The sequence below is a fragment of the Callorhinus ursinus genome, unplaced genomic scaffold, assembly GCF_003265705.2.
Source record: "Callorhinus ursinus isolate GAN/ISIS: 27379988/994484 unplaced genomic scaffold, GSC_fseal_2.0 scaffold9, whole genome shotgun sequence".
Lineage (NCBI taxonomy): Eukaryota > Metazoa > Chordata > Mammalia > Carnivora > Otariidae > Callorhinus > Callorhinus ursinus.
The window spans coordinates 31,189,317-31,214,117 of NW_027397071.1; the positions used below are offsets into that span (position 1 = coordinate 31,189,317).

The window sequence follows — 24,801 nt, forward strand, 5'->3', positions numbered from 1 at the left end:
GTGCCAGATCCAAGATTAGGCTGGTAGAAAACCATTGATTGGGTTAGTATCTACCAAGGACTGTATTTTCTCTCCAGGCCACATGTTCCATGAAAGTACACGTGGAAAAGTTAGTTTGAATCTTGAGTCCAACTTATAAGTACCTAGAAATAAGAGAATTTTTAGGAAACCTAAACTGCAACTTCTAAATTCACCAAAATGACTTTTATTTGTATTTACTACATAGACGGTGAATGGTAATTCATGGCACTTGATACTTTGTCCAGACATGAAAAGGTTTATGAAACCAGTAAATGACATTTTGAAAAGGGTCTTCTGTCATAAATCCAGGATTGGCCTGTTTAGCACAATTCAATACTATTCCTTCAGTATTTTATAAATGGAATTTTCTTCTACTTGTATCCATTTCCCGGGGCTGAAAATTAGGAAAAAAAAAAAGTAAAACAATTTATAGGTAACAATGCTTTAAAAAAAAAAAAACCCTTCTGGGTCCATTTCAGAGACTGCATAGTCTAGGTCTAATAAAGGTATTACAAGTTACTTTTCTAATATGTAGGTGTATAATATACATATAAAATTTTGAAGTAAAAATACCTAAGTGAATTATTGCTTACTAGAAAAGAGACGGTTTTAAAATATTGAAGTTTTCATTTGTGATTTAAAATGATCTACAAACTTTACAAAACCTCTATAGCAAAAGTTTTCAAACATAGAGCAGAATCGTAACACTGGCTTATAAATGGAGTGCTGGGCCCCACTCCCTAAGATGCTGATTTGGTAGGTCTGTGGGCCAACAATTTGCCTTCCTAACAGGTTCCTAGGTGATGCTGCTGGCCTACTTTGAGGACCACTGATCTTTAGGATAATTCAAATAAACCAGGGTTCATCACCAGAGCAAAATACCCTATTAGAGATTGGTTTTTTCAAGCTTATGGTTTTTTTTCAAGCTTATGGAGGTCAGAAGCATAGCTTGAGATGTAAGCACTCTCAAAGCATAAAGTACATGGTTTCCTTCTCATTCCATTCTTTTAAAATGATCTAAATGGTTTTTGAAATAAGGCACATACCTTATGGACCCATTCATACTCTCCATATTTAGAATCAAAGGTTCCTTTCTGAAGAGATCTTAATTTTAAGGTAAAACGTGGTCCAAGTTCCTGAATTCCCACTTTCTTTTCACTCTTGAATATGTACCTTCAAAGATAAATGAAAGAAGGGAAAACAGTCTGAATGAATCAAATGTAATTTCACGTGACAGAGTTCAAAAGATAAATTTATTTCTCATCTGCAATACTTGTCACAATACGTTAGAAAATATGTTTACATTGAAAATATATTTCATGATTTAAGTCAAAGTCTAAGGAGTTAAAGTACCTTCCTCACCTATGAAATCTGAAGAAGATATAGTCCCGTTGATTGTGGAATGTGGCAACTTGCCTCCCAATAAACTGAGGATTATGGGGAAAGAGAGATGCAAACATACGTCCAACAGAATGACCCAGTCTCGTCGTAAAGTTATTCAAAATTATTTCAGGTATGTGTTCTGTAGGGTCCTTGCCTCTTCTCTGGAAAAATGATGAAAAATATCACAATAAGGAATTAATCTATATCCTGATACTGTGAGTTTAAGAATTTATGTGACAAACTGAAAAATTTTAAAGGTATCTATCTTAATGACAAACTACCACAGATGACTTATCAATCCCATTAAATAAAATACATCTAAAATTATTTTAACATGCAGTTGACTGTACCAGAAAGTCCTACTAGAAAAGTAACCTGTTTCATAGTAATGAAGGCTATTGCCTGTCTGCTATAACTCAATTACAATCTCATAAGGAAACTGCCAGTAGATGAAACTTGCTTTAAGCAGAAGGACCAATGCCATTATAAAAGCAATTCAATCTGCAAGTCTACAGAGTTGACTAAGCATACACTATAAGGAGACCAATGCCAATCAAGGAATGAATAAAACTTACCTTAATTTCTTTACGCAAACGAACACTGCTCATCTTAAAATGAGCAGTTGGGCCATTTGGCAAGTGACTTAGAATTAATCCATCTGTTCATAAAGCTAAGAACACACTGAACGCTGTAATTTAAATCTTAAATTGTATAAATAACTGGGCCTCTGTATGTCCAAAGGCTTATAAAATTTGTAGCTAGGTGAATAGGTAGGTACATGTATGCCTCTGGGTTAACAGTTTACCACACTCAAAACTAAAGCCCCGTGGGTGCCTGGGTGGCTCAGTTGTTAAGCATCTGCCTTTGGCTCAGGTCATGATCCCAGGGTCCTGGGATCGAGTCCCACATCGGGCTCCCTGCTCAGCGGGAAGCCTGCTTCTCCTTCTCCCACTCCCCCTGCTTGTGTTCCTGCTCTCGCTGTGTCTGTCAAGTAAGATCTTTAAAAAAAAAAAAAAAAAAAAACTAAAGCCCCGTAAGTCAACCCAGTATTTCAAAAAAAGATTAACCTATAGTACTCCCACTTTTTCTCTTCATATGATAAATGACTCATCACCCACAAGAGGGTGCGTTGGGTATTCATCAAAACTAGGCAAAAGGAGCTTATGTCCACTACCCTAACAGTAATAAGACAAGATGGGATTCTAGCATGATTTTAGCATTGCAAACAAAAAGTTTACCTCCATGTTCAGAGGCCTTATAACTCTAAAAATGCACTTTCATACATAAACACACTTGTGTGCATATTTTTTTATACATTTGTAGGGTTAGTATATGCTGTCAGCTTTGAATACTGTCCCATAAGACTAGAGACTCCTAAGCTCCCTTTTTGAAATCAAAGTTATTAGTGTTTCTCAAAAGACAAGCTCTTATTCTTGGGATTACTGTGCCACAAAGTAAAATCAACTAATTAATAACCAGGTTTTTACTGACTACCACAGAGACTCCCGGCAAACGTACTAAACTATAAATGAAATATATCTACAACTGGCAGGGGTAGCAGCCCAAGGGCTTTAAAAGTCTGGAACGCAGCTACCTATACAACATTCCTCAAGTCTTTGTGACACAACTTGATTCTTCCAAATATGGAACCTTAAAAGGTCAGAATCAGACTATTCCAAATTATCTGCACATGGTTTTACAAAACAAATGTTGCCATCTTTTTATAAAGGCATCAACATTCTCCCATTAGCCCATGGGTTATCTTCAACTTCCTCCTTCCCTTCCTTACCAAATCCTATTTACTGCTTTTACCCTCACATTAAGGACTTCCATAGCCTCCTCTTTACCCTTACTGCTATTCTCTTAGTTGAGGTCCTTGAGATTTTCCACCACATTAAAACAGTATCCTAGTTGGTCTGACCCCTTACCATTCCAAGTACATTTTCTAATAGACTGTAAATCAAGTTTATATGTAATAAGGTATGGGACGCAACTGTCATTTTATCTACCACGGTTTCTCACGCTAAGTGAAAAGCAAACTAGATACACCTTGAGTCTTGACAGCTGTAAGCTAATTTCAAACTACTCTCATGACTGCTCATCTACAAAACAAAGATATCAGTACAGCTCTCACGTGGCCCCAAATCACCTTTCTAATCTGTCTCCCTTTATGCCTATGTTTCTTAACTGGTAGGCACACAATCTCTTATACACCATACATATTAATGCTATTATGTATTTTTTGTTCATGCTATTTCAAATACCTGCATTTTTTAACTCATCCCTAAGACCCACTAATGAATGCCTTTATGTTTGTTATTGTTTTATATATCCGGGTGCCCCCTTGTTGGGTGCATATTTACAACTGTTAGATCTTGTTCAACTGTCCCCTATATTATGATAGTGTTCTTCTGCATCTCGTTAGTCTTTGAAGTCTAGTTTGTAAGTCTGATATAAGCACTGATACCCCAGCTTTTTTTTTACATCCATTTTGCTTCTCCATCCCCTCACTTTCAATTGGCATGTATCTTTGCTTCTCCATCCCCTCACTTTCAATTGGCATGTATCTTTAGTTTAAAATGGGTCTCTTGTAGGCAGCATATAGATGGGTCTTCTCTATCCATTCTGTTTGGAGTGTTTAGTCCATTTACATTCAGAGTAATTACTGACAGATATGTATTTAGTGCCATTTTATTACTTGTTTTGTCATTGTTTCTGGAGATCTTTCTACTCTCAAGAGTCTCCTTTAATACTTCTTGCAGGACTGGTTCAGTGGTCACAAACTCCATTAGTTTTTGTTTGGGAAACTCTCTCTCCTATTCTGAATGGTAGCCTTGCTGGATAGAACATTCTTGGCTGCAGATTTTTCCCATTCAGCCCTTTGAATACACCATACCACTGCCTTCTAGCTTGCCAAGTTTGTTGAGAAATCTGCAGCTAGCCTTTTGGGTCTTCTCTTGTAAGTTGGGGACTTCCTTTTGTCTTACTGGGTTTTTTTTAAGATTTTTTTTATCACTATATTTTGACATTTTAACTACAACGTATCTTGGTGATGGCCTGTTTTTGTTGATTTTGATGGGAGTTCTCTATGCCTCCTGGATGTGGATGTCTATTCCCTTCCCCAGATTAGGGAAGTTTTCAACTATTATTTCCTCAAATTTTCTGCCCCCTTTTCTCTCTTCTTCTGGCACTCTTATGAGTATTGTTATGTTTGATGGAGTCACTGAATTCCCTAAATCTGTTCTCATGTTCCATAATTCTTTTGTTCAGCTTATTTTCCGTTATTGTCTTCTATATCACTTACTCATTCCTCTGCTTCTTCTAGCCTTGTGTTCACTGTATCTAGCCTGTTTCCAATCTCAGTCATTGCATTTTTCGTTTCTGACTTTTAACTCTTTTATCTCTGTGGTAAGGGCCTCCCTGAAATCTCTTTTCTCAAGCCCAACGAATATCCTTGATTGTTGCTTTAAATTCTCCAGCAGACATGTTACTTATATCTGTTTTGCTTAGATCTCTGGCTGTGACATTATCTTGTTCTTTCATTCGGGATAAATTTTTCCATCTGGCATTCTGTCAAAGTCTCTGCTTTCTTTTGTGTTAGAAAAGCTCGTTATGTTTCCTGCTCCAAACAGTAATGGCTTTAGGAAGTAGAGGTCCTATACGGCCCAGGGTCTGGCACTTTAGGAAGTGTCCCTGGTGTGTGCTGTGTGTGCTCTACCTTGTGTTCTGGCTGTTCTGTCCTTCAGGCCAGCTGTCTGCAGAGGCTCTCCTGGCCTGCAGTGGGCAGTGTTTGGTCCTCGGCCAGAATCTGGTGCGTTTTAACTAGGTGTGCTCTGATCTGTTTGTTAAATGAGACCTGATACTACTTCCACTAGATCTGAAGCCCTGCAGAACTCTTTGGTCAGGAGACATGGTGCTGGTCTTCTGGGGAAGGGGCTCGCCGTGCTAGGACTGAGGCAAGCTTGACCAAGAAGGGCAGTACTGTTGAGGCCTACTTCAAATGCCACCTCTTTTTACACAGTTAAAATTAAGCTTTAAATCTCAGCTGTCACTGTTACTTAACTTTAGCACCTGTCACTTATTTGACTTATAATCATGTAAATGACTTTCTTCCCAACTAATCTGTTAACTCTTGGAAGACTTGTTTTGTTTCTAATAAATACTAGTGCCTACCACATAGCAGATAATCAGTGTTATTTGAATTCTTTCCTACTTCTCAAAAATTCACCACAGGTTCAATTTCATGAGGTATAACCAAAAGTATTTCTGGATCATTTGCACACTGGAAAAAACCATGAAATCTCAGGATGCTAAGAAGGTAAAGATAATTTCTTCCAACATAAATCAAGACTTGACTCCTTCCTAGAACATTCCCACTAAATTGTGGCTTCTGTCAAAAGAAAACTACAAAATCCAAAATTATCAGTTCCTAAGTACCTGCAATGTACAAAAAGCTTTACTACTTATGTTATTGATAATTCCTAACATAAACCATGAAGAATAGGAGTCATTATCCCTATTTCAGTAACAAGGAAAAGAGGTTGAGAAGGGTTAGGCAGATTAGCCCAAATTTCAGAGCTAGGTGGCAGATCTTACTAGGTGGGATTACACCTGTGCACAAGCCCTAATGCATAGAGGCATTCTGTTATGAAGACTGAGGTAAAACTGACTTTTAGTACCCAAAGGCCAAGAATGCAAAACAGCCTACAAGCCGCCAAAAGTACAGCACAAAGACTTACCTAGCTCAAATTTCCATTTAAAAATACTGAATAGAGGACATAGGTCCCTCCAGAAAAAACTTCCATGCTTCCCCCTATATCATTTACTAACATGCCTACAACAGACCAGGCATTAAGCCACGGAAATATAATACATTTCATGTGGTCTTTGTGGGAACCCTAAAGATTTAGCTATTTTTTCTTACTTTAAAATAGGAGAAAACCGAGTAGCTAAGAAACTTGACAAAAATTACAAAAGCAGCAAGTAATGAAGTGTATTTGACATCACATCTGCCTGACCCAAAGCCACTATACTACAGTTTACATAACTGACAAAGCTCTTTTCTAGAGGAAATCAAGTTTATATCTCCATAAATTTCCACCATTTGGCACTACTCTTTTATAGCAGCCCTTCCAGTATCTTGTCATGCCCCCATATTCTAATTTCCCACAGGCCGAATATCCTCAATTCTTTCAACTTTTTTCCAAGTGTCACCATTAGGAATCGTGACTTACTATTTGTAAGCCCATGTTAAGTCTCTAGGAATCACACTGCCATTCCTATTATGTGCCTACAAATTATTCTCCCTTTAATTATTCTACATGTTTTTTCTGGATCATGGCAAATACTAACTGGCAGTCCTCTCCCCCTCCTCCTTCCATTTGCCTGTCTCATATCTTCCTCAGAGTTAGCAAAGTCTCATTTACAAGTTTGTGCAGATATTCTTTGAAGCCAGGATATCTGACCTTATTCAGAGTTTCTAGGCCTTATCTTAAAAATCTTTTTAACCAAGATGGACTTCCAATGCCCCTTATCAATGTCCTTATTAGTCTTAAAGACCATTCTCTGTTAAGAGAACACAAAAGCAATTTAGGAGGTTTGCTTTCCTAGCTTCTTCCACCAACACTTTGCCATCAACTGCATTAGTACATATCAATTAGAAAAGAAAATGAAGTACCTTTGAAATTATAAAAATCAACATTCAGGGGCACCTGGGTGGCTCAGTCAGTTAAGCGTCTGCCTTTGGCTCAGGTCATGATCCCAGCGTCCTGGGATCAAGCCCCACGTCAGGCTCCCACTGGAGCCTGCTTCTCCCTCTCCTTCCCGCTTGTGCTCTCTCTCACTATCTCTGTCACTATCTCCCTCTCTCAAATAAATAAAATCTAAAAAACAAAAAAATCAACATCCAGGCAGGATTATACTTATAAAAATTCTATTCATTAGGACTTTTAAAAACTACACAATTCTATTCTCAAAACCTACAATCATGGGATACCTAACACATGCATATGTATGTATGCATATATATATTTATGTGTATAGGAATATAATCTCACACTTGGGTTAATTAGTCTAGTTATTTCCTTAATATAAATCTGGTCTATGTACTGATGGTACCTTAATGATCTGAAGGTGTCCAATATGGTAACCAGAAAAATATTAATATATTTTGGGTAAAAAGACAATACAATTTTATAAGGAAAAGAGAACATAAGTCTAAAGGCAATAGATGGTATAAGTGAAACTTACGAACCTATATAAAATACCTCAACTAAAACAAGGATACAATGTTTATTGAATTGATGAATGCCTGCTAGCAGCCTTAAAATGGTAATAATTTTTTAACTGCCAAAAATAAGAGAGGAACACAGACCCTGCCACTTTATTTTGAGAGACAGTTTTAAAGAAAGCAGAAACTACATTAAAAACATCTCTTCTGGAATAGTTACGTATTCAAGAGATTTTAGTTATTTTGGTACATTAACCCACAATCCAAGCCAAATTATAATATGGCCAACAAAACATCACATTAGAAAGCTAGTTTTAGCCTATTTTAGTCTCTGGAAAGCAACCTGTACAAGTGGACAATGTCTTTAACTTATACTGAAAATAATAAGGCCCTAAAAGTTATTTAGGTTTTTAAAACATAGCTTTTAAACTATTATGAAAAAAAAAAAAAAAAGGCAGCGTTCATTGATTTAAAAAAAAATGTTATTCTGGGAGCAGCAAAGTCCTATCCCTATTTTTTATGAATCCTTAATAATTTTAATAATTTGACCCATTCAAATGATCATCTTCAAAATTAATGAGCTCACAGAGGAGCCTGGGTGGCTGAGTTAACTCTTAATTTTTGCTCAGGTCATGATCTCAGGATCCTGGGGTTGAGCCCCACTGCCTCTGCTCCTTCCCCTGCTTCATGTGCTCTCTAAAAATAAATAAATCTTAAAAAAAATTAAATTACATTAATGAGCTCATAGGCACCATTCAATAAATAAGTAAAACAGCAGCAACAACAAAAACAAACCTAGGCATCTTTATGTGCTCTTTCATCTCCAAACAGGAAAAAAAAATACCTTGGTTTCATGTGACACAGTCACCTCAGATCTGAGACTCACAGAAAAAAGGATAGAGTATTCTTGGCATCTGAAACAGTAGCAAATACATAATATGGGCTCAAACATCTACCTCAAAAATGTAATCCTGTGATACCACCCCTGGTAACATAAAATCTAGCCATATCTAACTACCTGCAGATCCCCAGTTGGGTGAGCTCCACCATGCCTCTGCCTTTACAAATAGTATATCTGCACTGGGCACTCTTCTTCCACCTTATTCACCTCATTTACCCATATTCACCTTGACTGAGCTTAAGCATATTTTCTGTCAAGTCCTCCCTCCCTGATATCCCCAGGACAGATTTTACCAGAGTGTGCAGTGTATTTCTCTCTTTAATTGTACTATCCACTCTCCATTTTTGTTAGTTTGCTTATCTATTTTCTCCTACTAGATTATGAACTCCCTGAAGCTCTTGTTCATCTCTGCATCTTTTACTAAGGATTAAAGTAATGTCTTGCCTGTAGCATTTACTTGATGAATATTTGCTACATGAAAAGTTCATAGAATCTTAGATTCATAATTTTCTAGCTTAAAAAATTATGTTCTTAAAGTTATAGAAAACATTTCCTTATTCTTTCAAATATATTTTAAAAGGGGGCTGAAGGTGAGACAGGAAAACTTCTTTAATAAAGAAAGGATACTTGGTGTTTTACGATCTTCATTAATAACAATCAGATCTGTGAAATCTCTTGAAATGCACTGTGGAATAATTTTTTTCAGAGCCAGTCCTCTTCTGTAATAAACATGTGAGTTTGGTATAACTGTGGAGAGCTGTTCACAGAGTCGTACTGTTCTCTGCAAAACAAAATAACAGAAATCCTAGAAGGTGAAAAGGAATCAGTCTTATGTGGAATACATTTATAAAGAAAAAAGCAATGATTAATATAAGTGTTATTAATAAAGGGCAAGGGTAGGGAAAGAATGGTATCTGAACAGTATTTAATCCTTTATCAAAGGCTGATCATCCTAAAGCAGTGGTTCTCAATTGGGGGTGATTATTCCCCACTGGAGGACACTTGGCAAAAATAGTTCTAACTGGTGGTAGTGGTAGGGGTGGTGGGTAGTGGTATCTAGTGGGCAGAGGCCAGGCATGCTCCTAAACATCCTATGATGAACAGGACTATCCCCATGATAAAAAATGATGCAGCCCAGAATGCTAATAGTGCTGAGGCTGATAAACCCTATCCTGAAAAATCATGCTTAGAGAAGCTGTATCACATCACAGTATTAATTTTATTTAGCTTATTCACAGGTATTATCTATGGCAATTACTAATAATTTAACTCAGATCTTCTGAAAGGAGTTCTTTTAAATAGTCTAAGTAATGTAAGAAAATTAAGAATTCAATAACTATACTGATTGATATGTTTACCCCATGAGGTCTATCTGATGTTGTGATGAGAATCTTGGGAGAAGTTTGTCTGTTGAAGTAAGAAGCAAATTCATCTGTAGCTTCATCATAAGCAACCTGTGAACAGAAAAAAATATAATCTTATATCAAACAAATACTCTACTAGGCCAAAATTTTAAAAGTAGCTCCAGCAGGATTCTATGACACTGACTACCTTCCTAGCTGATAGGGGATTTAAAGAAAGCCAAGAAGGACTTATATCAATGGCAACATGAACAGGCTGAGTGATTTTCTATTTGCAGAATACAAGTATAAAACTGGAAAAAATTGTCAAAAAACAATTTCAAGACACAAACTGAGCTGTGTTTATTCTTTTGAAGATTATTTATTTATTTATTTAGAGAGAGAGAAGAGTGTGTGAGCAGGGGGAGGGGCAGAGGAAGAGGGAGACAATCTCAGGCAGACTCCGTGCTGAGTGCAGAACCCAACACAGGACTCGATCTCACGACCCTGAGATCATGACCTGACCTGAAATCAAAAGTTGGGTGCTTAACCAAATGAACCACTTAGGCGCCCTGAGCTGTGTTCATTTTTGAAAAATGGCTAGGGCTAGGGGCAAGGACATCAGGAATCTTGCTTAGAACTATTCCATTTCTTCCATCAACATGGCTGTGAAAATAGTAACTTTATCAACTTTAGGTCTGATGGTAGGCAAGAACCAGCAATCTTGAATCCAAGGGTGGTGGACTGGATTGGGGAGAGGTGGATTTGAAAACCATTGCTTTGCTAGTCCAAGGTTACTGGGCCAGTTCAGGGTAGGTGTGGACCAACCAGAAATATAAAGGAGAGCTAAGGAAGTGAAAGAGCCATAGAGGGGCTGAGATAATCTCCACAAATCCCTGGCTGACAGCTGAACTACACATGGGAGCGTTCTAAGAAACCAATTCACATGAAAGGCGAAAGAGACTTGAGAACCGGCTGCAACTTTGAATGCAATCCTCAACCCACACCCAGCTCAGTTGATAGAAGTTGAGAGGCTCAAGGTACCTCAACACAATCTCTACCCAAATCACTGGCTTACCATTAAGCCATACAAACAAAGAGATGATCTCTAGGGAGGGGTTAGAAATAACAATAAAAAAAACAAGGAGAGACACCCATTGCTGATAAAGGAAATTCAACTTTTAATGTTTGTGGGCCCTGCTCCTGGGCTCCCAAGGAAGCGAACTTTTACCAAGGTTAGCATGACTTCACCAAACTTCAAAGCATGGGCTCTATTTCTGCCCCAAACACACACTGTATATCTACTTTGTTAACAAATAACTTTCCAGAAGAACACTTTAAACTAAAGATGAGTAAAAATCTCCCTAAATTCCACTCCCATACCTCCAAAGCCTGCAACCTTGCACATACTAAAAGCATAAGATAAAGTTTGTAATTTTCTGAAATGTCCTTTGTCATGATGCTTTGTAACAAACTCTTGATGTAACAAAAAACATACATAACCCTGTATTAGATGTTCCTTCTCCAGAGTACTCTCTTCTTTGTCAAGACTGTATCCTGACCAGCTGTCCTCAACTGGGCTTGGCTGCTTGCTTTCCTTTCTCTCTCTCTCTCTCTTTTTTTTTAGAAATTCTAAAAGATTTGTTCATTTTGCATTGACAGTGCTACTGATGGGGAGACATATTCATTACACAGTTTAAATCTAGGCAAGTTACTAGAACAAAAAAATCAGTAACTCAGAAAATAAAACAGTCCAGAACTACTGTAATATGTTGTCTAAAATGTCCAGCTTTTGGCCAAAAATTAGGTATTTAGTATGACCTATAATGAGGAAAAAAGCAGCCAATAAAAACTGTCTCTGACTGGGCCTAGATGTTGAATTTAGTGAAAATTTCAAAGTAGCATAATAAATCTATTCAAGAAATTAAGAGAAAAGAGGAGCTTAATGTGGATCTAAGATGGTAAAAGAATCAATGAATTTGAAATTGGATTAATAAATATCCAATCTGAAGAACAGAGAAAACAATCATCAAAAAAAGAGTAAAACTGAAGAAACTTAGGACAATGTTAACCATTTCAATAGTGTGTGAAAAGGAAGTCTCTGGGGCACCTGGGTGGCTCAGTCCATTAAGCGTCTGCCTTCAGCTCAGGTCATGATCCCAGGGTCCTGGGATCAAGCCCCACACTGGGCTCCCTGCTCATCGGGGAACCTGCTTCTCCCTCTCCCTCTCCCCCTGATCCTTCTCTCTCTCTCTCTCTCTCTCTCTCTAATAAATAAATAAATAAATCTTAAAAAAAAAAAAAAAGGAACTCTTTGAAGGAAAGAGAATGTAGAAAAAAGTATTTGAAGAAATAATGGGTGAAAAATTCTTAACATACAGCTACAAGCTCAACAAACCCCAAATAGGATAAAAAGAATAACCTAAACACATCAAAGTCAAACTGCTAAGAGCCAAAAACAGAACATTTTGAAAGAAATAAGAAAAATCATGTGTAGGTGAACAACTATTAAAATGGCTGATGTCTCATCAGAAATTATGAAGGTCAAAATGTAATGGAATATGTTCCAAATACTAAAAGAAAAAAAAAAAGTCAACCAAGAATTTTGTAATTTGCAAAATTCTTTCAAAACTGAAGGTAAAATAAGCGTATTTTCAAATAAACAAAAATGAGGTAATTAGCTATTAGATCTGTTATAAAAACAAAAACATAAGGAGATTCTACAGGCTGAAAGAAAATGACAGCAGATGGTAACTCGGATCCAAGGAAAAGAAAGAACAGCACTATAAATGGTAAATACAAAGGTAACCACAAAAGACTTTGTGTGTGTGTGTACACTCTTAATTTCTTTTTTTTAATGAGATTATTTAAAGCAGAAATTATAACACTGCATTTATAACATAGGCAGATGTTGTATATATGACAACACCATAAACAACAGTGGAGGAAACAAAGCTACACTGGTATAAACCTGCTATACTTTACCAGCATCACGTCTATATTTACTTGAAGTAGATTGTGATAAATAAAGAAGTATGCTGTAATTCCTAGAGAAACTGCTAAAAGAACCCTAAATATATAATTCAAAAGATTAAGAGGAATTAAAATAGCATACTAAAAAATATTTTTTAATATAAAAGAAAGCAGTCAAGGAGAAACAAGAAAAATAAAGTTATAAAATATGTTAAAAAAAGCAAAATGGCAGATATAAATATAACTACATCAATAATTAACACTAAACACTAATTGTCAGACTGAATGAAAGAGCAATATCCAACCATATGCTGTCTGTAAGTGACATTTTAAATTCAAAGATACAAACTGGTTAAAAGTAAAAGCATGAAAAAAGATATACCATGTGAACAGTAACCATAAGAGAATTTAGATGGCTATGTGTACATGCGACAAAATAGACATTAAGAAAAGAAATGCTGCAGTGAACAATTTAAGGGACGGGACAATAAGGGACACTGGATTACGAGTCAGTACATTAGGAAGATACAGTAATTGTAAGCGGACACATACCTGAAGAAAAGTAAAAACAAAAAAAAAATTAAAAATAGGTATGTACCTATACCTCAATATCATAAAAGCCATCTATGAAAAACCTACAGCGAATATCATTCTCAATGGGGAAAAGCTGAGAGCTTTTCCCCTAAGGTCAGGAACGCGGCAGGGATGTCCACTCTCACCACTGCTATTGAACATAGTATTAGAAGTCCTAGCCACAGCAATCAGACAACAAAAAGAAATCAAAGGCATCCAAATCGGCAAAGAGGAAGTCAAACTCTCACTCTTTGCAGATGATATGATACTGTGTGTGCAAAACCCAAAAGACTCCACCCCAAAATTGCTAGAACTCATACAGGAATTCAGTAAAGTAGGAGGATATAAAATCAATGCACAGAAATCAGTGGCATTCCTATACACCAACAACAAGACAGAAGAGAGACAAATCAAGGAGTCGATCCCATTCACAATTGCACCCAAAACCATAAGACACCTAGGAATAAATTTAACCAAAGAGGCAAAGGATCTGTACTCAGAAAACTATAAAATACTCATGAAAGAAATTGAAGAAGACACAAAGAAATGGAAAAACGTTCCATGCTCATGGATTGGAAGAATAAACATTGTGAAGATGTCAATGCTACCTAGAGCAATCTACACATTCAATGCAATCCCCATCAAAATACCATCCACCTTTTTCAAAGAAATGGAACAAATAATCCTAAAATTTGTATGGAACCAGAAGAGACCCCGAATAGCCACAGGAATATTGAAAAAGAAAAGCAAAGCTGGCGGCACCACAATTCCGGACTTCCAGCTCTATTACAAACTTGTCATCATTAAGACAGTATGGTACTGGCACAAAAACAGACACATAGATCAATGGAACAGAATCGAGAGCCCAGAAATGGACCCTCAACTCTATGGTCAACTAATCTTTGACAAAGCAGGAAAGAATGTCCAATGGAAAAAAGACAGTCTCTTCAACAAATGGTGTTGGGAAAATTGGACAGCCACATGCAGAAGAATGAAACTGGACCATTTCCTTACACCACACACAAAAATAGACTCCAAATGGTTGAAAGACCTAAATGTGAGACAGGAGTCCATCAAAATCCTAAAGGAGAACACAGGCAGCAACCTCTTCGACCTCAGCCACAGCAACTTCTTCCTAGAAACATCGCCAAAGGCAAGGGAAGCCAGGGCAAAAATGAACTACTGGGATGTCATCAAGATAAAAAGCTTTTGCACAGCCAAAGAAACAGTCCACAAAACCAAAAGACAACCGACAGAATGGGAGAAAATATTTGCAAATGACATATCAGATAAAGGGCTAGTATCCAAAATCTATAAAGAACTTATCCAACTCAACACCCAAAGAACAAATGATCCAATCAAGAAATGGGCAGAAGACATGAACAGAAATTTTCCAAAGAAGACATCCAAATGGCCAACAGGCACATGAAAAAGTGCTCAACATCGCTCGGCATCAGGGAAATCCAAATCAAAACCTCAATGAGATACCACCTCACACCCGTCAGAATGGCTAAAATTAACAAGTCAGGAAACGACAGATGTTGGCGGGGATGTGGAGAAAGGGGAACCCTCCTACACTGTTGGTGGGAATGCAAGCTGGTGCAACCACTCTGGAAAACAGTATGGAGGTTCCTCAAACAGTTGAAAATAGAGCTACCATACGATCCAGCAATTGCACTACTGGGTATTTACCACAAAGATACAAATGTAGGGATCCGAAGGGGTACGTGCACCCCAATGTTTATAGCAGCAATGTCCACAATACCAAACTGTGGAAAGAGCCAAGATGTCCATCGACAGATGAATGGATAAAGAAGATGTGGTGTATATACACAATGGAATATTATGCAGCCATCAAAAGGAATGAGATCTTGCCATTTGCAACGACGTGGATGGAACTGGAGGGTGTTATGCTGAGTGAAGTAAGTCAATCAGAGAAAGACATGTATCATATGACCTCACTGATATGAGTAATTCTTAATCTCAGAAACAAACTGAGGGTTGCTGGAGTGGTGGGGGGTGGGAGGGATTGGGTGGCTGGGTGATAGACATTGGGGAGGGTATGTGCTACGGTGAGCACTGTGAATTGTACAAGACTGATGAATCACGGATCTGTACTTCTGAAACAAATAATGCAATATATGTTAAGAAAAAAAAAAAAGAAGATAGCAGGAGGGGAAGAATGAAGTGGAGTAAGTCGGAGGGGGAGATGAACCATGAGAGACAATGGACTCTGAAAAACAGAGGGTTCTAGAGGGGAGGGGGTGGGGGGATGGGTTAGCCTGGTGATGGGTATTAAAGAGGGCACATTCTGCGTGGAGCACTGGGTATTATGCATAAACAATGAATCATGGAACACATCAAAAACTAATGATGTAATGTGTGGTGATTAACACAACAATAAAAAATTATTAAAAAAAAATAGGTATGTACCTAACAAAAGAACCCCCAAAAAGACATGAAGCAAAACTGAAAGGAATGGAAGAAATGAATAATTCGAAAATTATAATTAGAGATTTCAATATTCCTCTTTCAGTAACTGATAGAATTAGAAATTCAGCAAGTATATAGAAAATCTGAACCACACAATCAACCAACTGAAAACAACTCTCTTAACAATCTACTTCAAAACAGTAGAACATACATGTTTTCCAAAGGAACACAGAACATTCTCCAGAATAGATCTTGCCCTAGAACACAGAACAGTCTCTTTACTTGAAAAGGACTAAAATCAAACAGAGTATGTTCCAGAACCACAATAAAATTGGATTAGAAATCAACAGCAGAAATATATCTGGGAAATCCTCAAGTATTTGGAAATTGAGCAACACACTTCTTGATAATCAATGAACCAAAGAAGAAATCCCAAGAGAAATTAGAAAATATCTTGAACAGAATGAAAATGAAAACACAACAACATATCAAAATGTATGGGCTGTGGCTACCGCAGTGCTTAGGAGGAAAACCATAGCTTTATGTGATTATATTAAAAAGAAAGAAAAGTATAAACCTAGTAATGTAAGATTCCATTTTAAGAAACTAGAAAAAGAAGAATAAATGAAACCTTAGGTAAGTAGAAGAAAAGAAATACAAGGATCAGGGGAAAATAAATAAAATACACCAAGCAAAAACAAAACAAAAGCAAAACCAAAAACATGAAATTACAAGAAGAAATCAACAAATCTTTCATTATAAGAGATACTAAAATTTGAACAATAAGGAAGGACACACATCTTAAAGCTTGGGGGATATACCAAAAGTGGTACTTAGAGGGAATTTTGTGGCCTTAATTGCTCATTATAGAAAGGAAGTTGAAAAATAAGTTAATCAAATAAAAAGAATAAACTCAAGAGAGTAATAGGAAATAAATGATAAAGATAAGGTAAGATATAAATAAATTAGAAAACAAAGTTTCAAATAGGGATGATCAAAAAAGTAGTTTGAAAAGAGTTAACAAAACATTTTATCTCCGGTGAAAAGCCCAAATAGATAATATTAGGAATGGAAAGGAACATTACTGCAGTCTCCCTTATATACACAGATACACATATTCCAAAGTTCTGACAAACCAAAACAATGTGTAAAAGATAAAACATCTTAATTAAATTGAATTTATCCCAAGAATGCAAAAGAGATTTAACATTAGAGAATCTATTTCATTTCCTACATTAATACAATAAAGGAGAAAAGCTGCATACTCATCTCAATATTTGCAGAAAAAGTATCTGGTAACATTTTACATTCATTCATGATAAAACAAACAACCCCGCCAGCAAGAAAAGAATAAATGGATTTTCTTAACTCATAAGGAGAATCTACCATTAAAGATAAACATTAATGATGACATGTTAGAAGGATTCTCTTTAAAATTAGGAACATGGCACAGATAACACTATTGCTGTTTCTATTTATTTGACATGCTGGAGGTTCTAGTCAGCACAAAAGAAATAAATTATTAATGGACTGAAAGTTATTTGCAGAAATGATTAGTTAAACATGAAATGAAAACAATATTTAATCAAATTATTAGAAACGAATTTAGGTAAACTACTGTTTAGAAGATCACAATCCAAAAATCAATGGCATTTTTATAAATCAGCAAATAAAACAATTTTCAGAGATGTGATTTACACTAATAAAAAACACAAGATACACAGCAATAGCTCTAACAAAATTTATGTATAAAACTTGCATGAAGAAAACTATATTCATTGAAATGCATTTTCAGTAAGAAGACCTATCTAAAAAAAGCAATATATAAATGGAACCCCTAAGTTATCTGCTTTAATACAATTTATAATTTTATATGGCAGATGAAAGTTTCAGAGAGAGAACGTTCCTGAAGAGAGAGATTAAAGGATAGGGACGGAGAGGGGCATTCTGCTCTAACAGATACCAAAACTTACCATGAAGATAAATAATTAAGAAAATAAAGAAGTCATATAGCAACAAACTGACCAATAGTCCAGAAAAAGGCCAAGTATATATGGATACTTGATTTATGACACGGCATTATAATTCAGTGGGAAAAGTTGTACTATTGCAAAAATGGTGCTGGGGAAACTGGTTACATATGGTGGGGGTAGGAAAAGGGGCAGGGGAAGAAAGAAAGAAACTGGTTTTCTTTCTCCTACCAAACAAAAAAAATCGATTCCTGGTGATTATGTACATAAATGTGAAAATCAACTCTTCAATTTTTTTTAGGAAAAAAAATATGAGAACATATGATCACAGGATAAAGATTTCTTAAATATGACCAAAAAAACATTAAGTATTAAAAAACTTTAAACTCAACTATATTAAGGACTTTTATTCACCAAAAGACAACACAGAAAAAGTAAAAAGAGCATCCACAAATTGGAAGATACTTAATAAAAGATTAGTATCCAAAATATAAAAAGAAGTTCTACAAATCAGTAAAATATACTATAGGATAAAAAACTGGGCAAAAGACATAAGCTTGCATAACTTTAACAAAAACAGTGCATACATGAAAAAGATGCTCAACCACATTAGGAGTAAGGGAAACGCAAACTCAAACCACAACGAGATAGTCCTTTATACTAGGCAAAGTCCTGGTCAGAATGTAGAAGTATTGGTCAGAATGTAGATGACCAGAAATACTGCCCTTATTCTATGCAAGTGAAAAATGATACCACTACTTTGAAAAACATTTTGGCACCACCATGTAAAGTTGAACATTTACACACCTCATGACCCAACAATTCTCCCCCAGGTAAATATTTAGGAAATTTTTACATATATGTAGCCTCTAAATACCTATGATTTCCAATTTATCTCCAGCCAAGACCTCTTCTGTATCTCTTCAATGACAATTCCATCCTTCTATCCTTCTAACTGCTCAGGCTAAAAACCTCAATACCATCTTTGAATCCTCTTTCTCTCATATCCCATTTCCAATCTATCAAGAAATTCTAGTGGCTCTAATTTCAAAATATACACCCGGGGAAAAAACCCGAATCAAACTGATTCTCAACACACACTGTAACCACTGTAGCCCAATAGCCCAAGTCATCATCATCATAATCTCTTTCTTGGATTACTGCAGTAGCTTCCTAAGTATCTATTTGCCTCTCTAATTACATTCTCAGACAGCAACCAATTACTATTAAAAACTAAGTGTGATCATATCATTCCTCTGTACAAAACCATCCAATGGCTCATTTCACTAAGTATAAAAGCCTAAGTCCTCACGATGGGCAACAAAGCCACTGCTCTGGCCTCTGCTCTTCCCAATACTTTCCCTGGCACCTCTTCTATAACCCTCTCTCTTGCTCACTATATTTCAGCATACTGGCTTCCTTGCTCTTCTTCAAAAACATACTAAACATGCTCCTCCTGCCTTAGAGCTTTTGCATTAACTGTTTATGCACTAGTTTTTACATTGGCCATCCCTTGGAAACAAGTGGGGCAGAACTGCAAGGAGGTCAATTTCTTTACATCCAAAAATGGCTAATTTCTTTACATCCTTCAAGTCTTTGCTAAAAGGTCATCTTCTCAATGAAGCCTACTCTGACCATCATTATATAGAATTGCAACCCTAACCAACAGAATGGGCAATAGACATGAACAAACAACTGATTAAAAAGAAAAGTACATAAACTGAACATAATCATGAGCAATTATGAAACTCATATTAAGTGACATTCCACAAAATACCTGGACACTAAAAGCAAAGAAAGTCCGAGGAACTGTTCCAAATTGAGGGAGGTTAAAGTCCTTATAATGGAATAAAATGCATGAGCTGGATTTTTCTTTTGCTAAAAATGACACCATTTGGACAACTGTAGACATCTGAGTAAGATGTCTAGACTAGATAATAATCAATGTTAATTCTGTGATTTTGATAACTATACCCTGTGTTTAAGAAAAACACACTTGTTTATAAGTAAAATCCACTATATTATATAGGAGTAAACAGGCTTCATGGCTGCCATTTACTCTCAAGCATTGCAGACAGAATACAAAAGAAAAACATGTGTGGTACAATTTAGTATTTAGGAAATCTAGGTGAAGGGCATATATGAATTCCCACTTTTCTATTAAGTCTGAAATTATGTCAAACTAAATAAAACGTACATACACACATACTCCTATATATAAAATTGCAAACTCTCTCTACTTCAGGTAGTCCTAAATCTACTTTACCCAATTTTTTTTTATGATTTATTTTAGGAGAGAGAGCAGGCGCATGCAGGAGGAGAGGAAGAAAGAAAATCTCAAACAGACTCCCCGCGGAGCACAGAGTCTGAGTTGGGGCTCAGAGTCTGAGTTGGGGCTCGATCTCACAACCCTGAGATCATGACATGAGCCAGAATCAAGCTGGGACGCATAACTGACTGAGCCACCCAGGCCCCCTCTTTCACCCCCGCAACACATAATTTATTTTATTATGTTCACTGTTTGTCTCTCTCCCTAGAATGTAAGTTCCAGGTGGGCTGATACTTTGTGTGTATATATGGCAGAGTGTTTGGTGCACTGGTGGGTTCCAAGTCCCTAAAACAGATCCCAATACATGGCAGGCAATCAAACATTTGCTGGAAGATTGACAGACTGATTGAATGAATGACTATATCAGGAAATGTTAAAGACTGTCACTAACAGTACTGTTGGAGAGCAAATATAACCAAAACCAAATCTGCTATACAAAAAAAAAAGTTTAAAAATGCTGATTCTCTCACTGTACTGTTGCCAACTATTTAAAAGGAAAATGTGAAAAGTGACAAGTGGATATTATCTTGAAGCCAAGAGTTTTATGAGGACACAGGAAATACCACCAAATGTTATCCTTAAATCAAAATGTCTAATACTACAAAAATCTATAGTATGAGGAATAATTTTCGAATATTAAAAACAACAGAAGCACTACACAAGATACTAAATGACAAAAAGTTTACCTAGGCATAAAATATCATACATTTCTAGAAAATAAGTAATCCCACTGCCTTTTTCTAGAATATTTGAGAAATTCAATTATGAAATAATCTATAGCAAATAATATGCCAACATTATAGCTGAATCAGTCCATTATACAACTTCACCAGCCAGTACTTTAAGTATCAATATATGAACAAATGATTTAGCAAATGTGGCCATCCAAATTTATTTAAGACTTGTAACATTACCTCTTCATCATTAGGGTCTACTACAGTTTCATCATATACTCTCTGGTTGTCAATGGTCTTTGGTATAGGCTTTGGTGGAGCCTAAATAAAAGAAAAAAAGATTAAGTTTTAGAAACAATTTACATTAATAATTTTGCATTCTGATTGCGGAAGAGTAACAGAAATTTACAAATAATCCAAAAACTAAATCTGTTCCTCACTTCCACTGCTACATCAATCCTAAAAATAATACCGAGTAAGAGGTTTTTAACTCTGAGCAGAAACATAAACATCCCAGAAGAATTGCTAACTGAATGAAATGACATAAAACCATACAGAAGTAGCTGAAAGAAGAAAGTGGAATTAAAATAATTATCTGCTAAGTTTATTAAACAGAATGAAAAAAATTACAGTTGACCCTAAAACAACATAGATTTGAACTGTGCAGGCCCTCTTACATGCGAATTTTTTACAGTGCAAGACTAAAAATGTATTTTCTTATAATTTTCTGAATATTTTCTTTTCTCTAGCTTATTTTATAGTAAGCATACAGTATATAGTAAATATAACATATAAAATATGTGTTAATTGATTATTTACATTATCATTAAGACTTCAGATGAATAGTAGGGTATTCATAGTTAAGTTTTTGGGACTTTCAACTGTGCAGGAGTGGAGATGGTCTGCAACCCAACTGCCATGCTGTTCAAGGGTTGGCTGTACAAAGGTATATCTACCTTTCCAATACTTCCAGAAAGCTATTCAGAAATAAGTAACAAAAGCTACAAATCTAATCTTCTGAGCTAGTAATTCTAGTTTGAGGCATTTATGGTAAGGAATGAAAGGGAGAAACAATATATAAACAAATATGCAGTGTCACTATTACTGGTGGAAATGAACAGCAAATAGGGCAAATATCCAACATAAGAGGGTAATGACTACGACACTTTAACATAATGGAATACTGTTAGAATTGGCAACATACATTCTCAGCTTAGACCAAAAAGCTGTGTAAATGAAATGCTAAGGAGCAGGAACACAGAATTGTAAGCCTACACTGACTAAAACAAATTCAAAACATATGTATGCTACCAGAGATATGAAGAAGTATGAACTGATAAACTAGGATTTTATTTTTTATTATTCTATGAAACAAATATTAAGTTTTAAAAGTAATTTCTTAAAGGAGGCAGTTCTAGGAAGTCATCTTTCAGTCCAAAAAACAAGAATGGTGAAATTTCCAAATGGTGATTGGCATATTTGCTGTAATTGACTGATTACTGAGAAAATTAAGAGACTAACGTTACTTGATAGGATTCTGCAAGTCAAAACAGTCTAATACTGGCAAGTCTGGCAAGGCGTAGACTGGGGAGCTTCCCCATTCCCAAAGTCAGGAAGATGAGTTTCTGTCTCTCAAACACATTAAATTAAGTAAAATAAGCACGATGAAGCAGACACACCATTTATATGAAATTTTGAAAAAAATGCAAAACACCACTATTGTCTTCATTGTTTAGGGACACAAAAAAAGAAGTGCATGGGAACAAAACATGACAATTTCATAAGTGCTTATCTTTGGAAGGGAAAGCAATCAGGAAGAAGCATCCAAAAGACTTTGAATATTATTTGCTAAACGCACTGTTTCTAAGCTGAGTGAAGAATAGAAAGGGGTTTGTTATACTATTTATTTTCACATCTTTTATACACTGGGAATATTTTATAATAAATTTAAAAGAAAATGATACAACATAAATATCTGGAAGCATTCCTCAATATAAGACAAAAAGCAGATGGCTAAAAATTTTATTTACCTTATCACCAAGAGCTTCTCTCTCTTTCTTAAGTTTTTTCTTAATTGCCAACTTCTCCTAAAAAGTTTAAAGCAAAGAACAATATTGAGAAACCACCAGTTATATCACAAACACATACCGAAACTCTACATTACTAATGCTATGAATACTTAAACTGAGCAATCTTTGTAATGTATTAAACATCCTGACACAGATTTTCATACCTAAGTTAATGTAAACCAAATAAGCTGGCCAATCAATAAAAAATAAAGATCTTGGGGCGCCTGGGTGGCTCAGTTGGTTAAGCGACTGCCTTCGGCTCAGGTCATGATCCTGGAGTCCCGGGATGGAGTCCCGCATCGGGCTCCCTGCTCAACAGGGAGTCTGCTTCTCCCTCTGACCTTCCCCCGTCTCATGCTCTCTCTCGCTATCTCATTCTCTCTCTCAAATAAATAAATAAATAAAATCTTTAAAAAAAAAAAGTCTCAATTTAAGTAAAAATGTAAAATGTATACTTAAAACAAGTTTTTGTTTTATTTTGCATTCCTAACAAGGTGCGTTCTAAAGAAAACCATGGCTATGCTGCTTGTTTCTTTTGGAAAGTACTAAAAATAAATGAGAATGGGAGATATGTTTTCAGATTGCTTCCAATGAACCACCATTAGTTTTCCATAAATCTTATAATCAAAATATGCTTTTAAAATTATTAAGAACTTGCAAGGTGAATTACAATTGTACTGTAAATCTGTACCTTCCGGATATTTCTAAACAGAATGCTTAACACACAATACAAAGTACTCTCCCCCCCACCCCCCAGTGCCTATCTACCCTCCACCCATCAAGTTTCAGATTATGGTGTCAAGAAGTCAGAATTCTAGGAGACCTTTCCCGCAAACGCGCTCACCTAGAATGAGTTAGATTCTCTATGTACTCCAATAGCACTTTGGCGCTTATAATGAATAAGGCACAATCCACCGCCTCAAAAAATCTAGCATCTAGTAAGAGGAGACAGGCAAGTAAAAAGAATATTATGTGTGTAACTTTTATGACGTACAAGAATAAACAAATGCTTGCTTCCAATTTCAATTTAGCCACAAATAAGCACTGTGACCTTGAGCTTTATCTCCTCATATTTATCTCCTAGAACAGGCTGAAGGGAACGTTGTAAACACAATTACTAGAAACTTCACAGAATTAATTTCGGTAAGAGTTGCTGTCCAGGAATCAGAGAAGCATCACTTTGGGTTTATGCAGTGCCCGTTTTACAGATTCTAGGAATCAGCCAAAGTTAGATGGAGTAGGCGAAGCACAGAGATGGAAGAATTTCGCCATCCAGGTCAGCAGGGTATTTTCACTGCTAGGAGAGCGGTACTTCTCGCTTTCATTCTCAGAGGGGGAACCTAGAAAGGGGCTAGAAAGGAAGAGAAACCTTGACGTTCAGGTAAAAAGCTGAACCTAGAGAAAGTCTCCCAAACAGTGCGAGGGGACCAGGACACAAAAACATCATTCTCACTCGTCTAGATTAATTACCGTCTCCGGGACGCGAGGCAAGAGCGACCACGCAAGCGCTATTCCCCGCCCCACTGCCACACGCGCGCAAGAATGACGCGGCGCATGCGCCCTGCCGCCTCCGCCCCGTCCTACCTTACGCTGCTGCTGTTTCCACCGCGTGAACATTAAGTGTCGCCGTTGTTTGTTCTTAATTTCCGAAATGCTGAAGCCCGGGGGGAAGGCAGCCGCTTTCGGGAGTTGGACCCCGCTTTCCGGCGCCCCATCCTCAGCGGCTGCAGCCTCCTGAGGTTCTTCGGCGGTCGCTTTCCGTTTCAGGCCTTTCTTTCCTCGGCTGCCGCTCTTATCCCCGGCTTTCGCCATGGTGTTTGCTTCTAGGCGTCTGTACGGAAACGGAAATAGCTCCCCCTGAGACTCCCTTACTTAATCTTTTACTTCCGGGGTCAGGAAGTTCTTA

General features: G+C 36.6%; 1 protein-coding gene across 1 annotated transcript; it reads right to left on the reverse strand.

Annotated features, from left to right (window-relative positions):
* Positions 1 to 182: 182 nt before the first annotated feature.
* On the reverse strand, positions 183 to 24,744 carry RPF1 (ribosome production factor 1 homolog). The gene is made up of 9 exons (XM_025872087.2): positions 24,480 to 24,744; positions 22,857 to 22,913; positions 21,067 to 21,147; positions 9,893 to 9,988; positions 9,162 to 9,315; positions 1,980 to 2,062; positions 1,384 to 1,565; positions 1,068 to 1,194; positions 183 to 415 (listed from the first exon to the last, which is right to left on the reverse strand). Exons 1-9 carry the CDS (start codon positions 24,705 to 24,707, stop codon positions 374 to 376), a joined length of 1,050 nt encoding a protein of 349 aa, XP_025727872.1. The 5' UTR covers positions 24,708 to 24,744; the 3' UTR covers positions 183 to 373.
* Positions 24,745 to 24,801: the final 57 nt, after the last annotated feature.

What these genes read in the sequence shown, in the direction of transcription:
- RPF1 (XM_025872087.2), bottom strand. Translation starts at nt 24,707, where the DNA reads ATGGCGAAAGCCGGGGATAAGAGCGGCAGCCGAGGAAAGAAAGGCCTG. An exon ending in GGAAACAGCAGCAGCGTAAG is followed by an intron (nt 22,914 to 24,479) that starts GTAGGACGGGGC and finishes TAAACTTTTTAG; the next exon opens with GAGAAGTTGGCAATTAAGAA. An exon ending in AGTATGAATGGGTCCATAAG is followed by an intron (nt 416 to 1,067) that starts GTATGTGCCTTA and finishes CCTAATTTTCAG; the next exon opens with CCCCGGGAAATGGATACAAG.